This window comes from Anguilla anguilla, chromosome 1, assembly GCF_013347855.1.
Source record: "Anguilla anguilla isolate fAngAng1 chromosome 1, fAngAng1.pri, whole genome shotgun sequence".
In the NCBI taxonomy this organism is placed as follows: domain Eukaryota; kingdom Metazoa; phylum Chordata; class Actinopteri; order Anguilliformes; family Anguillidae; genus Anguilla; species Anguilla anguilla.
The window spans coordinates 80,887,947-80,904,609 of record NC_049201.1 but is presented as its reverse complement, the minus strand read 5'-3'; the positions used below and the strand labels follow the sequence as shown (position 1 = coordinate 80,904,609).

Below are 16,663 nucleotides of genomic sequence, written 5' to 3'. Positions count from 1 at the left end.
GAGAATCCCCTCAGATGCATCAATAGCGGAAGTATCTGACGGGTGAAGGAATGGAATGTGTGTAGTTTTACCCGGAGCTACTGGAAGTGGGATCTCTTTAATGTCGTATCAGTCAACTGACTCCAAAACAATGTTTCAACCTTTCCCCTGCGCCAATGGTTACCTATAGGAGGCTGAAAACAAGGGACTAACGCCTCTATCCACCAGGAGTGTGGCTCTATGCGGATCACTATCTAGGTAGATGTGGACGTGCCTCAGGCCTGTGTAGGGGCGACATAGCTCAGGAGGTAAGAGCGGTTGTCTGGCAGTCGGAGGGTTGTCGGTTCGATCCCCTGCCCTGGGCGTGTCGAAGTGTCCCTGAGCAAGACAACTAACCCCTAATTGCTCCAAACGAGCTGATCGGTACCTTGCATGGCAGCCTTTCACCGTTGATGTGTGAGTGTGTGTGTGTGTGTGTGTGTGTGAATGGGTGAATGAGAGGCATCGATTGTAAAGTGCTTTGGATAAAAGCACTATATAAACGTAGTCCATTTACCATTTAGCCTACAAGGATACAATCGTGAATCTTGCAATGGCACTAGTGTCGAATGAGGGGTGCAGATATCCTGAGTTCTGTATGTATGTTTGGACCTTCAAAGCTAGATGTGAAGTTGTTTAACGCCAAAGGGGAATGGCAAGTTAAAGTGAAAGTAATTTATTGTATGGTGTGTTCAATAATACCAGTATACAATGGTTCACTGCAAAACGTGAGTGGTGAAAATCCTATACGCGAACCTCACGCAGGAGGGCTCCTCAAAACCATTTAACTTTTCCCCTTATATACCCGAAGATCAAATTAAAAACCCCAGGTCATCAGCGGAAGGGGTTAACCTCTGTAGCATCGCTGGCTGCCGGCTCGTAACTGTTCGCTTTTGAATGGAAATCCAAGAGCTGAATGAAAAACCCCAATGTGTCCAACATTGACAGGCAAATTGCAAGTGCAGGTTTTTCCAGTTCGCCAAGTTCATTTTGGTAATTGTGAAAAGCACCAAGCCGCAATTCTGGAAAGAAAAGACAGAAAGTAGGGCGGTATTTAATTGCAAGCGAAATTTAAGGGCAAAGGTTCATGGAAACGAGGCTCATGATTTTTCTATGTCCATTGCAGGGAAAACCCAAATCTCCTTCAGTCCATCCGAGCAGTACACATGCAGCCTCAGGGCCCTGCCCCTCTGGGATTCTACGCATCCCCCACCCCCCCTGCCCAAATACCCCAAATTCCACCCTCACCCCCACCTGAGGGCCCTCTCTCCCAACACATATCCCAGACAGCAGCTCAAACCGCCCTTCCTATTGTATACCCACACATGAGTCAATTCCCCCTTATTACATATCCACCTCTGTCACCCCAAAACACAGAAATACATCCAAACTCTCTTTCTTCTGAGCACCCACAAATAATCCAGCACTCCCCCCTCACCTATCAACCTCTGTCACCCCAAAACACAGGAGCACCTCAAAACCCCCTTTTTCCTGAGCACCCACAAATAAGCCAGTACCCCCTCCTCACCTATCCACCTCTGTCACCCCAAAACACAGGAGCACCTCAAAACCCCCTTTTTCCTGAGCACCCACAAATAAGCCAGCACCCCCTCCTCACCTATCCACCTCTGTCACCCCAAAACGCAGGAGCACCTCAAAACCCCCTTTTTCCTGAGCACCCACAAATAAGCCAGCACCCCCTCTGCACCTATCCACCTCTGTCACCCCAAAACGCAGGAACACCTCAAACCCACCTTTTTCCTGCATACCCACAAATAAGTCAGTGCCCCCTCAAAACCTCACAACCCCCATCACCCCAAAACACAGAAACGGCTCAAACCCCACAGCCACCTAGTGAAGCCCTCGCTCCCTCAACCCCCCAAACATCAGACGACCCCCCAACGGATGGTGGTTCTCTCCAGGTCAGGCAAGCAGAGGTGGCTCAGCTACAGGCCAGCACACAGCAGGTACGTACGCACACGTCAGGCACAGTAAGCATAGACTTCCATTTAAAAATCATATAAATGTAATGTGTAACATCGTACAGTGTGTGGTTTTGAAATCACTGGGCGGGACACGGCCCTAAAAGTTCTTTTTTTTTTTTTTTACTGCACTTCTGCAAATGCTTTCAGTGCAATAGTGGTGTCAGGTGACACAGTGTTGGCAGCAACCTCTTGTATCTACCTTACCCCCCCCCCACCCCCCTCCAGGCTTCACAGGTTCCTCACACACCCCAAAGCCAATCCCAACAACCCGCCCTGCCTGACACCCAGCAACCAATCACAGCAGAGCTTCCACAGGTGGGTGTGGTCCTGGAAGAGCATTCAATCAGCCTCACGGTGCCCAAGGACACCACAGATGCAGGTAGGACTGGCCTCCCGCCAGACTCCACTGCTCTAGAGTGTGTTTACTGCTGAGTTTATTTCAGTTATTCGCCAGGGACCGTCTGCAATTATAACAACAGTTTCAACAAGTGAAATATGATTCAAGGCACCAGATAAAAGCTCATTTTTGTCACCAGTCCCTGGGTGGGTGGGCAAGGACACTCTTTTACTCAGCAAAGGTCAGGGTTTGGGGCGGTAGGTTGTTGCCACGGAGATTAGCTGTGATTCGTTGTCTCCTTCCTCAGCAGAGCTTGCCACCCCAGGGGCACTGAATTCGGCCCCTTGCCCCTCTCGCCTGGTGCTGATAGCGACCCTACTGCCCCTCAGTATCACCGTCCTCATCTGCCTCGGCCTCGTTGGTAATGTTCTGCACTTCACTCCTGTCTCTCTCTCTCTCTCTCTCTGTAGTCTTGCACACAACACCTGCACCCTTCAAAAAAAAAGCAGAAAAAGACAGCCTTTTAACGTTATCACTCTTTTTTATCTCTCCCTCTCTGCCCATCAGTGACGTTTGTAATTTTTCCGTCCAAGCTACGGGATATGTCTCCCCCCTGTGGCAGCAACGTGAACTGCAGCAATAGCCCAGCGCCTCCTTTTCTTGCCAAGCATCCAGTTAACCAAACTGGAAATTTCAGTTCAGGTACAAGACATTATTTACAGTTTACTCGTAAAGTCCCTGACTAATTAAAAACGAAAAAGATGGAACTGTGTTTTCTTTTTTTAACTTTAACTTTTTTTTTAACCATCTCATGTGCTTCTGATGAACAGTGACCCCCTTTCTCCCGGCAGGCTGTGCCGAGGCCACGAGTGACGGTTGGGGTCGGATTGTGGGGGGCAGCGTGGCCTCCAGGGGCAGGTGGGGGTGGCAGGCCAGCCTGCGGTGGAGGGGCAGACACGTTTGCGGAGGGGCGATCCTCACTGGTCGCTGGGTCATCACCGCTGCACACTGCTTCACACTGTGAGGAAGGAACAGAGGCTGTGCAGAGCGAGAGAGAGAGAGAGAGAGAGACTGAGGGGGGGAGAGATAGAGAGAGGGGGAGAGAGAGAGAGAGAGAATTTATACTGTGTGATAATTTTCCCTGCACGGAGAGTACTGTACTGTTTTTCTCTGCATACAGCGCCATACTCTGTGACAGACTACACATTTTCTCTGCATAGGGAGCTTCATACTGTATAATTTAACTTCAAAGAGGCAGAAGGCATAATCGAGAAAGGGGAAAAAAGAGAGAAAGAAGGAGGGGATGATACTTCATACAGCAACAGAAGAAGGAGAGCAGAAATCAAAACTATGTGAGGGAGCTCTGTTTTCATTCCAAGATAAAAAGATAAAAAAGAGAAGGAGTGTCTCTCTTTGAATGAATGTCTGAGTTGGAGGGAGGTTTACTTGCTTTTTTTTGGGGGGGGGGGGGGTGTTATGTCAGCTTGTCATATACGAATTACCCACTTTAGTAAGTTCTCTTATTAGAGATAAGAGAATTAAAAAAACTTTGAACTGTGGGAGAGAAACGGTTGTGGCACAGGCAGTCTCTGCCTATCTCCGTCCCACCCCACCTCTCCTCTCGCCGTGTCCGACAGGAGCGAGATGCAAGACGTGTCAGACTGGGAGGTTGTCGTGGACACCGTGAGCATGACGGACAGCGCGTCTGGGAGGCACTACCACGTCCTGGGGATAGAGCACCACCCGCGCTTTTCATCAGAGAGCAACGACTACGACCTGGGCCTCATCCACACCACCGCTGAGATAGAGATGAAAGGTGGGAGAAGGAGGAGCAGAAGGAAGGACGGAGGAGGAAGGAGGGAGGCAGGAGGGAAAGAAGAGAGGAGAAAGAACGGGGGACGCCTAAGCTGTTTCAATTTGAAAGCTGCATTCAGTTATTTATTTATTATTATTTCGTCAAATCATGTGACAAGCACAGTAAAATTCCCTGTGTTAAATCAACACTTAGAGAGTGCATATGGTCCCTGTTGTGCATATGGTCACATGTACAGTGCTCTGTCAGAGTGGAATTAACACTGAACATGTCATTTTCTGTCTGTGTAGATGTATTATAATTTACACAACATCATGATGATTATGCAAAAATTACAATCATAAAACTTGCTCAACAGGTAGCAACGATGAGTGTGCTATGCGGGACAACCTGTCCTGTGTTTACAGCCGAGTGTACGTGACAACCCGCATGGTGCCGGTGTGTGTGTTGTGGTGTATTTGACCACAGTGATTGGTGCCGGTGTGTGTGTTGCGGTGTATTTGACCACAGTGATTGGTGCTGGTGTGTGTGTGTTGTGGTGTATTTGACAACAGTGATTGGCGCCGGTGTGTGTGTTGTGGTGTATTTGACCACAGTGATTGGTGCTGGTGTGTGTGTGTTGTGGTGTATTTGACCACAGTGATTGGTGCCGGTGTGTGTGTTGCGGTGTGTTTGACCACAGTGATTGGTGCTGGTGTGTGTGTTGTGGTGTATTTGACCACAGTGATTGGTGCCGGTGTGTGTGTTGTGGTGTATTTGACCACAGTGATTGGTGCCGGTGTGTGTGTTGTGGTGTATTTGACCACAGTGATTGGTGCCGGTGTGTGTGTTGTGGTGTATTTGACCACAGTGATTGGTGCCGGTGTGTGTATTGTGGTGTATTTGACCACAGTGATTGGTGCTGGTGTGTGTGTTGTGAGGTATTTGACGGCAGTGATTGGTTCTGGTGTGCGTGTGTTGTGAGGTACAGTATTTGACCACAGTGATTGGTGCTGGTGTGTGTGTTGTATTTGACCACAGTGATTGGTGCTGGTGTGTGTGTTGTGCAGGTGTTTTAGTGCTGGTGTGTGTGTGTGTGTGTGTGTTGTGCAGGTGGGGTGTGGCCGGTGTGTTTGCCCAGCCCAGGCGAGTCCTTCCCTCCTGGCTCTCGCTGCTGGGTGACAGGCTGGGGGTACACCCACGAGGGGGGTGAGTTCAGCGCGCACGGGCTCATTTTCACAGGGCCAAACACATGATCCAAACCCACCGTTTCCCCCCGCCTACTAAACACAACAGCAGACACTAGGGCTGTTATGCTGGTGCCCTGAGGACCAAATGCAGTCCACCACAGACCTTTACTCACCAAGACACTTTCCTAGAAACAGCTTGATGATATTTATATCCAAATCTGCAAGTCCTCGTCTTTCTCTGTGGCAAATGAGAGGTCTCTCTCTATCTCTCTGTCTTACTCTCTTCCTTTCTCTCTCTCATTCTCTCTCTCTCCCTCTTTGTCTCCTTCTCTCTCTACTCTCTCCTTTCCCCTCTCTCTCTCTCCCTCCCTCCCTCCCTCTCTTTCCCTCTCTTCTTTTCTCTCCCTCTCTCCCTCAATTCCCCCTCTCTCTCTCCCTCCTGCCATGCCCCCCCTCTTTCCCCTCTCCCTCCCTCTGCCCCCCCCCCCTCCCCCTCCCTGTCTCTCCCCGTCCTCCCCCCCCCCCCCCCCCGCCAGGTTCGGTATCCACGTCCCTGCGGCAGGCAGAGGTGCAGGTCATCAGTCAGTCCCAATGCTCCCAGCCCTCAGTGTATGGCGGCTACCTCACCACCCGCATGATGTGTGCGGGGAGGATGGAGGGAGGGGTGGACTCCTGCCAGGTAACCACACAACATGTGTGTGTGTGTGTGTGAACATGTATGTGCCTTCATTTACACACACACACGCACACTCGAACGAACACACACACAAATACACACACACTCGAACAAACACACACACATACACACACACACACACTCAAACAAATACACGTACGCACACACTCAAACATACAGTACATATACACACGCACTACCTATACTACACACACACACACACACACACAAACAAACATAGTGATACGCACAAACACACACGCACACACACACCCAAAAATACACGCAACGCAAACACACACCCACACACACAAACAAACACACACACACATATAGTTAAATGCAAAAGTATTGGGACAGTTACGTAGTTTTTGTTATTTTGACTGTACTTCAGCACAATGGATTTGACACAAAAAAACTATAAATATGAGGTTTCAAGCGTAGACTGACAGCTTTAATGTGAGGGTATTTACATCCATATCAGTTGATCCGTGTAGAAATTACAGCCCTTTTAATACACAGATCCCCCCCCCCCTTTCAAATTTTATGGGAGCAAATGTAATTACTATATATAAACTGTATATTAAATTACACGTACAGTCAGAGCAACATGCTAACAGGTGTGTCTGAAACAGGCGTGTCTGTGATTTTAAGGGGGACAGCGGGGGCCCCCTGGTGTGTGAGACGGGGGCAGGGGACTGGAGGCTGGCCGGGGTGGTGAGCTGGGGCGAGGGGTGCGGCCGGCCCAACAAACCCGGCGTCTACACCAGAGTCACACAGCTTCTCCTCTGGCTGTACCAGTACATACAGGTACAAGCCGCCAATGCATACGATTCTCTCACGACTGGGTCACGTGATTGAATTGAACTGGATGCATTAATACCCCTGGGTCATTTACAATCCCTTGTCGACAATATTGCATCAGAAGAGGTTTTCCCTTCTTTCCATTTGTTTTAAGTTGTGCAACACTATGTGCTGAACAGAGTCTGCTGCTGGCACAGATGCTCTAGGCAGGCGTTTTGGGCCACAGCCACCTCTGGGCCACACGATTCAGGTTTAAGTGGTGGGTGTGATTTATTGTGGAGCACTTTGGAGCCACAAAAATATCCTTCTTTATGGCCACTGAAACCCCATGGTCAGCTCTTGTTCTGAATAACTGACGTAAAGCGAGCACCGGCGTATTATTGGGTAACTTGTGTGGTTGGTTTGATCTTGGTCAGGTCTTATAGAGACCATCTGGTTGAATAAAGGTTAAATAAATAAATGAAAACTGAATAACTGCTCCTACCTTCTTGAGGAACAAATAGTAATAAAGGGAAACAATAAATACATTTTTAAAAACATCACTCAATTTGTCGCAATACAGTCAAACTTTTATTTTTCATAGACAGGCTCAGAGGAAGGGTCTGCACCAGGCATGGAAGGTTCCCTTCACTGATGCTCAGAAGACCTGCGCTGCAAAACTTACTTATTTATTTATTCATTTGTTATGGAAATATTGTTCACGCAGTAACTCAATATTAAAGGTGATATAATCCCCATTTCTGCTTCATGTTTTCATTAACAAGCATACTTATTCACATGAAACTGATTAGGCTACCAATCGCTGTATTCATCTTTTGGTAACAAACTGGATTGGTGAAACATTTGTTGGGACCACTGTGAAGGGGTGTGGCCAGCCTAACAAATCTGGCGTCTAAACCGTCACACAGCTTCTCATCTGGCTATACCAGTAGGCTACATACAGGTACAAGTAGCTAATACATATGATTGTTATATGATTAGTAATAAAGGGGAAATAGTACATATGATGTACTATTTGTGTAGTCTTACATTCACCACCCACTCTAAATATCAGGACAAACTGCGTCCCAGTGGCCAAATTACACATTTCTGGTTATGTTGTTAATTGCTGTGGAGGAAGAACCCCATACTATATAGCCTGCTCACCACCAGGAACTTTTGTATTGTGTTTTTATTTTGTATTGTCGTTTTTTATTGTGTCTGCCTAAACGTTCTTGTCAGCCAAATAAGTTTATCTTATCATAAGTGCTAGTCTGTATGGCCAGTCAGAGAAAACAATGTCCCCTTCACTACTGTAATCCAGTAAGAACAGATGTCGCTAAAACATATTATTGCGCAAGCCAACTGGCCTGCCCTGAGATACGTTGCGTTGGCAGACTGACAGTTTGATATTCATATGCAAACAGAAATTAATTTATACGGTAGGCGTTGTCGACTCATTATAATAAGGATACGTGCTGACTGTAACGTTATCTTTGGACGATGAGCGGAAACTACAAGCGATGATCACAATAATAGAAAAACGTACTGATTAAACAAACAGCATACCAGCAGAGCTCGTTCACTCGGTTTGCTAACTAGCATAGTTGGCTCTAGCTAACGTTAATGTGCATGTTATTAGGTCACTACTGCCTAAATAGACAAGCACTATTACTGCAATACAGTGGTAAGTCCATTCACCTTGCATGAACTATAGCTAACGTTAGCATACAGGCAGCTAGTAGCCTAACACTACATTTGCGAAACTTCCTGATCGACTCGTAGCGAGGAGACCGTGGAGCGGTTAAGTGAGTTTTACTTGTTTGTAGTCTGTTGTCTGCTGCAGTGTTATCGTGTAAAGGGAAATGTGTTCCGCAGTCCTGAATACAGTCAGACCTGCGCTGGCCCGTACCCTCATACTGAGAACAGAAGGGCACTCGCGCGGAATTCTAGCCGGGTTTGCGCACATCAACACCGGCACGGACCGTGTAACGCAGCCCCGGGGAACTGGGATTAGACACTACGGTGTACGGATGGAGCCGGGCAAAGGACTAATATTCAGACAAGTGAGTGCATTTATGCTACTGCACGTTAAGCGGCATCGGCGACTTGTTCGCGCGTCGCTGGTGCCATTCTTTTAATCGATACACAGTCTTTCCCTAAACTTTAGCCATTTTGCTTGCAGCCTAACTGGTAAAATAGCTACATGCTAGCACAGCCATAGCGGTTATTTAGGTAGATGACTACTATTAGCTTTGTGTCCGTTTGTTTGCTGGCTATGGTGACTTTAATGTATGGCTGGTTTGCTACAAGCCACCGTGCTAAGTAACAGCAAACAATTGTTTTGAAATAGCAGCAAGCAACACATGAAAACAAAATTCCTCGTTCTGAGGGTGAGCAGTTGGAGTTGCTTTGAGTGCATTCTGCGTAGAGCTCAATGTGTCTAACTTAGCTAGGTAGCTATGATACATTATTATATATGTTTGTATTTCTGAGTTACACTGATGTTATCCACTTTATGGATGTTGTTTATCGCCCTGGATAAGTGATTGTAAAGTAATTTCTTAATGCATGGAATTGCATTCGCGGACTTAGTTTGCGTCAGATTCATTGTAGTATGTCATCCTATGTTTTTTATTTGGTCTAAAGGCTGTAAATGTGCGTCTGTTGGTCCTTGTCCCTTCTCTTCTCCCTCAGTTGTTTGAGTCTATAAGCAGTACCTACACATACCTGCTGGGGGACAAAGAGACGAAGGAGGCAGTTCTCATCGACCCGGTGCTGGAGACGGTGGATAGAGATGTCAAACTGATCGAAGAGCTGGGACTGACGCTGAAAGTAGCAGGTAACAAGCGAAGGAGAGGCAGAGTGATACGTGACCCCGAGTGGAAAAACAGAAGGGACGGGGGGGGGGGCTACCTTAATGGACTGGAACCGTGAAAACTGTTGTAGAGTGACCACATGATGCATGGTAAATGGATTTATATAGCGCTTTTATCCAAAGTGCTTTACAATTGATGCCTCATTCACCCATTCACACACACACTCACACACCAACTGTGAAAGGCTGCCATGCAATGTACCAATCAGCTCGTTGGGAGAAATTAGGGGTTAGGGTGCCAGACAAAAACAGAGTTGTGATCAGGTACATTTCAATTCAGGAAATTCAATGAAATGCAATGCATGAATAGGAAAATATAGGATATATGTGATTACTTTAATGAATTGAATTTCAATCTTGAGAGAGACAGGGCAAGTGAATAAAAGTGGGGTCACTGAAATCCAAAATTATTTCTCTTGCTAATCGGTTAATTTTAAATGGTTCGTGGTAGACTAAATGACACAGAGTCAGACATCGGGTGTTGTTTTCTGTTGTTTCTCGATGCTTCGCTCTGCCAGCGTCGTCATGGCAATAAAGCACCGTGTAATATAAAATGGAACCGAGCCGCACCTGGTGGTTGGGTTGGGGGTTGGGGGTTGGGGGTTGGGGGGGGGGGGGGGTAGTAGAGAGAGAGGAGGGGGGGGGGGGATACCGGCAGGGTACAGCAGTCTCAGATGGGACGTTAAACCTAAGGGTAATTCAGTGCAGTAATAACGCTTGTTATGTGCTTGTTATGTAACACTGAACTGCTGTACACTAAGATAAAACTCTGTAGCATTCTCAAACTCTGGACATATACACCCAAATAAAGAATGTGTTTGATTCCACCTGTCTAAGCTTGAAAGCTGTTTAATTGTCTCTAGCTAATGGTAGGCCTATGTATAAGTGAGCATAGATAGGCCCATTTAATTTATCTTTAATTATCTGTTAGGCTCTTCTAATTTTGGCTGCTCTGGCTATGTTTGATTTGCTAGTTAGGACTGCTTCCTCCTGACGAGTTCGTAATCTTTAGAGTTGGAAAAAAAAAAATATGACCGTATCTTTTCTCTTCGCTCAGCCAACACCCACTGTCACGCGGACCACATCACCGGCACGGGCCTGCTGAAGAAGAAACTTTACGGGTGCAAGAGCGCCATCTCCCGGCTGAGTGGAGCAAATGCAGACATCCTGTTCTCTGAGGGAGACCACATCACCTTCGGCAAACATGTGAGGGGGGGGGGGGGGGGGGGGGAGAGAGAGAGAGATAGAGAGAGAAAGGGAGAAAGAGGGGGAGAGAGCGGTAGAGAGAGCGGTAGAGAGAGAGGGGGAGAGAGAGGGGGAGGAGAGACAGGAGGGCACAGAAGGGGGAAAGTGTTATGACAGGAAATTTGAAATCTGTATGTATCCTCTTTCCATGTATTACTCTTTTTCGAAGCGAGCTGCAACTATTTTTTAAGAAATCGACCGTGATACAGTGTTCTCTTGAAGGGTTCCCACAAACTTAAGCCCTTACTTAAATGCTCGGTCACATACATACATTTTTAGATGAAGGTCAAATTGGAAAACACTCCTCCAGATCCCTGATATTTTCAACAAACACATGTTAATAAGTGTAGGTGGAAAATCCAGGTTCAAAAAGTAAAAATCCTCCCCAGTATTTTGTTCCAATAACCTGGATTTGCTCATTACCACAATTCTTCAGTCAGGCGGAAGAACCAATTAGTGAAATCGAGTTCATGCGTGGAAGAAACACGTGACAGGACTTTCTGACCCCTGGACTTTGCACCACCTCTGATAAGAAGCAAAAATGGCGATCACACGATAGCAGTATTGGTTTGTTGTTACTGCAGGAATTGTAAAGTGGTGTAAAAAGGTTATTATACTGCTTACTGTGGCCAGGCTCACCCCTGTGTGCCTCCCTCCCCCCCCCCAGGCCCTGACTGTGAGGGAGACCCCGGGGCACACGGACGGCTGCGTGACCTTCGTTTTGGGGGATCAGTCCATGGCCTTCACCGGGGACGCGCTGCTCATCAGGGGCTGCGGCAGAACGGATTTCCAGCAGGGTAGTCGGCGCCGCCTTTTCTGAGTTTGCATAAACACGCCCCCTATTCTCAGTTCCCCGTGTGCTTTAAATCTGTCGCTCCCTTTTCTGCGTTTGCATAAATACGCCCCCTATTCTCAGTTCCCCGTGTGCTTTAAATCTGTCGCTCCCTTTTCTGCGTGTGCATGAACACGCCCCCTATTCTCAGTTCCCCGTCTGCTTTAAATCTGTCGCTCCCTTTTCTTTGTTTCCCTTAGTTACCCTTGCAGTGGCGGCTCTTCCTCAAGGCCCAGTTTCACCTGTTTGATGAGTACGCAGTGTGCATTCTAACCACCAGGTGGCAGCGCCGTAGAGCTTCTGTTCCTGCCTCTTCCTTCATCGGTGTCACTCGCTGCTTCCTCCCCCAGGCTGCTCCAAGAGGCTTTACGAGTCCGTCCACCAGAAGATTTTCACTCTTCCTGGATACTGCCTCCTCTACCCAGCACACGATTACAAAGGTACTAAAGCGCTGTTTGTATTTATGTCAAACCAGCCCTGTGTGAAAATAGTGTGTGATTTTTATACATTCACCCTTAGGCATTTACCAAGATGCTCTTGGTAAATGGTAAATGGACTGCATTTATATAGTGCTTTTATCCAAAGCGCTTTACAATTGATGTCTCTCATTCGCCAGAGCAGTTAGGGGTTAGGGGTTAGGTGTCTTGCTCAAGGACACTTCGACATGCCCAGGGCGGGGTTTGAACCGGCAACCCTCCGACTGCCAGACAATCGGTCTTACCTCCTGAGCTATGTCGCCCCTGTCTTCTCCAGACAGACCTGATGATGTCAGTTATATCCGTACCGCTGTAGAGTAAGTGCTGCTGCTGATGAACTTGCACTTGACAAACTAGTTAGCGGTTAATCGTCCGAGTTCGTGTGCGGTACTTTCTTTCGTCTGACGGCCTTGTGATGAACCCTGGGGTTCGCATTCATTCAGACTTCGTCTCCCACGGTCATTCTTTCATTCTCAGTTGCGGTTCCTCCGGTGAGCCCGTGCAGCGGAGCGACCCTAAAATCTCATTAGCAGGGGAGCCCCCCCCCCCCCCCCCCATGGTGGTGGTGGTCCCCCGTCGGCATGCGGAACCGTCGCCGCGGCGACGCTGACTCCTGTGCGTCTTCCGTGCTGCAGGTCAGACCGTGTCCACGGTGGAGGAGGAGAAGAAGTTTAACCCTCGCCTGACCAAGACGCTGGATGGGTTTGTGCACATCATGGCCAATCTGAATCTCCCCAAGCCGGCACAGATAGGTACCGGACGAGCGAGCCTCTCCCTGAGCTCACATTCACTCCTGTTACCGTGGACTCTAATGCCATTGTGTCAGTGGTGGGGTGCAATGCTAAGACACTCCACGTGTATGTTTTATAAGCCCTCTTTCTCTCTCTCTCTCTCTGTCTCTCTCTCGGTCTCATGTGGTCCATGGGTCTGACCCCCTATGTGTGTCTTATATATGCTCATATATGCACTCTACACTCTCTCTCTCTCTCTCAGTCTCATGTGGTCACATGGGTCTGATTTGTCTGTTATGTACGCACTCAACACTCCTCGCTGTAGTCATGGTTTTTCCCGTGGCCATGTTTCTTAGATGGGTGTGTACAGGGTGTCTTGCGCGACTGGTGTTGTCGCGGTACACACACACACTAACCTTCCCTGTCTGTCTTTCTCTCAGATATCGCTGTGCCTGCAAACCTGGTGTGTGGACTACATGAAGTCTGAAATTCAGATGGGAAAAGATCTACAGTGTGAGCATAATTCCATAGGCTCTGTCCTAGATTCTCCTAATACATATTTCTGTATTATTTATGTATTATTTTTGATACTGTGGATCTAACCAGAGCAGAAAATGGTTCACATATGAATTGGTTTTAAGTTGATTATCCATACTCATAAAGTTAATGAAAACTACATTTCGGAGGTGTTGCTTTTTTCCCATCATGCTTAAAGAAATCAGTCGTGCTGTTGCCGGGATGTGTTTTGAGATAAATGTAATCATGCTATCAGTATCAAGCTGCGCATTTTCTGGTCCTTTTCTGAGGCGCTTATCTAATGTAACTGCTGCGGATTGCAATACTACGAGGTATGAGGAAAATAAGAATCGAAGCTACTTAGCTACTGAAGCACTAGAGATGTTGATTTTGTGAATAAATTATACTTAATCATTTTTAAAAATTCAGTTTGTCTCTTTTTTTGTGTCATGTATCAAGTTTGTTGACAGTGCTTTTGTGTGGTACTTAAACTTGTTCTTGTACCGCTAGTGCAGGTTCAAATTTAGCTGAATTTTGTTGTACCAAGATCTAATTTCAGCCAGAATCTGCATCTGTTTTCACTGGCTGACCACCAGTGGCTGAAGTTATTTTAAAAGGCATTCCTGGTTGACCATGTCTGTTTTAAATTCTCTCTACATGAAAACCAAATGGTTTATGCCTATGATTGTTATTATTAGACACCCCCCCCACCCTTATTTTTGTGCTGTCTCCATTTAAAAAATGTTTTATATCCCTGGGGATGCTCAGAAACAGACCAAACTGTATGTTTGGTCAAACTACATGGTAAATGCAGGTCATAGCAATACATCATCAGCTAGCCAAACGGTGGTGCTGTTTAGCAAAAAAAAAAGTTTTGAGAGCATGCAGTTCTTGACCAGATTGACACACAGTTTTGGGCACGTGTGTAGATTCCCACCCTTGTGAGGAGAACTCCATAATGTTTGGGACAAAGACTTTTTTTTTTTGATCGATCAGACAGGTGTTTGGGGGTTTTCTTCATTATGTGAGGATTCTTCGGTCATCGGCTGTAAAGGTCTTCCTTGGCCAACCAGGCCCTTTGTGATTACTGTGCTCACCAGTGCTCTTTCTCTTAATGATATTCCAAACTGTTGATTTTGGTAAGCCAAAGATTCGACCTGCGTCTCTGTTTAAAAGAAATATATATATTTATCAGTGTCATTGTGGCTTCCTTGACTTTCATTGGCACAACTCTGGTCCTCATGTTTACAAATACGAATAACAGACTCCAAAGGCAATCAAAAGCCTAGAATGAAGACTAGACACTGACAACTCTCTTAAGCCTACACTAAGGAAGCAATTGAACACACCTGACGCCGGACTAATCACAAACACCTGTGAAGCCATTTGTCCCAAACATTATGGTGCCCTGAAATGTGGGGACTATGTACACAAAGGGATTCTTCAGTATTTAAAAAAAAATTTTGTCCTACGTTTGAGTTGCTTCATTCTTTCACGCATTTCTCTTGTACACCTCAGTCAGGAAGACAGGTCTGGGGAGATGGGTGTGACCCACTTTGAACCAGTACTCCTCTGCACACAACTTCCCTGCCTACTGACGCCATCCGGTTCACTTCGAAAGACCGATCTATTTGGTTATGTCTTTAGTCTTTTATTATTGTGGTTCTTTTAACTGCTGGCTATTTTGACTCCGCTTTTAATCTTGCTCTAACAAAACACCTAAAATATTGTCTTCATTCAGCGGACTGTTGTCCAGTAATGCCCCTCAAATATACCACAAGCTTCACTGACAGTGGTACAGGCAAGTTTTGTGTCATTTTCCTTACCGACAAACAAAATCAAAACAAACCACATGCTTTGAAGGTAATATTCACTCTGAATGCTATTGTGGGCCCAATGATTGAAAGAACGTGCACACGCACACACACACACACATACTTGCACACACACACAGACATGCGCACACACATTCACACGCTCATACACACATACTCGCACACGCACGCACACACACACACACACTGCTCCCAAGTGCTCCACTCCATCAACCAGCTGTCTGCACTTGACAAATACAAAATAATTAGACCAGATAACCTCTCCCTCACATACTCAATGACACACACCTGTTCTTGTACAGGGGTGTGTCCCTTGACAGTGTCATGTCTTCGTTATGTTACTTCTGGCCACTGTCCATCTGAGGGGAAAAAACGTTTCAGGAAGTGTTTTTATGCTGCCAGCTGTTCTTTGGTTTTGTTTATTGTGCCCCTGCCTCTGCCTTCAAGCTCTCCATCTGTTCAGTCTCTTTCTCCCCTCTTTCATTCGCCTGTCGCTCCCGCTCTTTACTCATTCTCTCTATCACCCCATCTCCCTCCACCGTGTCAAGTAGACGGAGGGGAGGATGTGTGGGCGCGCTTGCCAGCTCGCTCCGACACTACAGTGGGAAAGGGAGGACGGGCCGACGACAGCGCCGCGCGGAAAGATTTACGTACGTGTCAATGACGTGCTCGGAGGGGCTCAGACAGTGAGACAGAGTCGCCGGGTGATTTATGAAATTATGCAGAGCGTGTATATTAATGTCTCTCTATTTATACCTTTAAACTGTAAATCAACAGTTTTTGGTAAAGTTAACGTCACCACGGGGACTTCCCGTGAATTCCCCATTTGTTTGTTCTCTATAGGCATAGTTTTCCCTCGCGGCTCTGCACAACCGAGAGAAAAAAAAAAAACAGAGTAGGACTACAAATAAATGGAACAAACATAGCACTTGTCAATTTTACGATGAAACACAAGAGACGGGCCTTTTTCTTGTGATCATGTCGGCGTCCCATGATAGGCAAATACATTGCTTGCTTTCCCAAAATTTGGGCAGATTTTAGCCCCCCTTGAATAGGGAGATATTTTTCTTCCTATACCAGTGAGAAGCACCTTGTGATATTTGTCAGCATATGAACAACATGCTATATTTAGAGGACGGTCCATATACCACATCTCCATGACAATTTTGGCTAGTAGCATCGGAGAGAGAACTCTGACATAAACGCAATATTAAAAAAATGAAGCGTTGTATTACTGATTCGAGGTGGGTTAAATTTCCGTCGATTCTACCTGAAACATCCTCCCCTTGCAACTCTTGCGGCAGTTGATTTTCCCGACTTTAGACTGCACGCAATAAAGATTGACAGGAGTGGAGCTGGAGGCTGGAGC

General features: G+C 46.7%; 3 protein-coding genes across 4 annotated transcripts; all 3 read left to right on the top strand.

Annotated features, from left to right (window-relative positions):
* Nucleotides 1-2,047: 2,047 nt before the first annotated feature.
* On the top strand, nt 2,048-3,364 carry LOC118232717 (serine protease 42-like). Its single transcript, XM_035427807.1, has 5 exons — nt 2,048-2,059; nt 2,229-2,382; nt 2,648-2,761; nt 2,908-3,042; nt 3,192-3,364. The coding sequence occupies exons 1-5, from the start codon at nt 2,048-2,050 to the stop codon at nt 3,362-3,364; spliced, it is 588 nt and encodes a 195-aa protein (XP_035283698.1).
* A 159-nt stretch (nt 3,365-3,523) lies between these two features.
* On the top strand, nt 3,524-7,647 carry LOC118232618 (transmembrane protease serine 5-like). The gene is made up of 6 exons (XM_035427724.1): nt 3,524-3,692; nt 3,978-4,156; nt 5,246-5,341; nt 5,859-6,001; nt 6,653-6,808; nt 7,386-7,647. Coding segments are annotated over exons 1-6 (627 nt in total). The 5' UTR covers nt 3,524-3,690; the 3' UTR covers nt 7,437-7,647.
* A 536-nt stretch (nt 7,648-8,183) lies between these two features.
* On the top strand, nt 8,184-13,887 carry ethe1 (ETHE1 persulfide dioxygenase). 2 transcript variants are annotated; one of them, XM_035417143.1, is made up of 8 exons: nt 8,184-8,223; nt 8,660-8,847; nt 9,479-9,623; nt 10,717-10,865; nt 11,572-11,701; nt 12,087-12,176; nt 12,848-12,964; nt 13,384-13,887. In XM_035417143.1, exons 1-8 carry the CDS (start codon nt 8,199-8,201, stop codon nt 13,428-13,430), a joined length of 891 nt encoding a protein of 296 aa, XP_035273034.1. In that variant the 5' UTR covers nt 8,184-8,198; the 3' UTR covers nt 13,431-13,887. The 2 variants fall into 2 exon arrangements, with proteins under 2 accessions (XP_035273034.1, XP_035273028.1); XM_035417137.1 differs by lacking the exon at nt 8,184-8,223 and adding an exon at nt 8,252-8,468.
* The last annotated feature ends 2,776 nt before the right edge of the window (nt 13,888-16,663 follow it).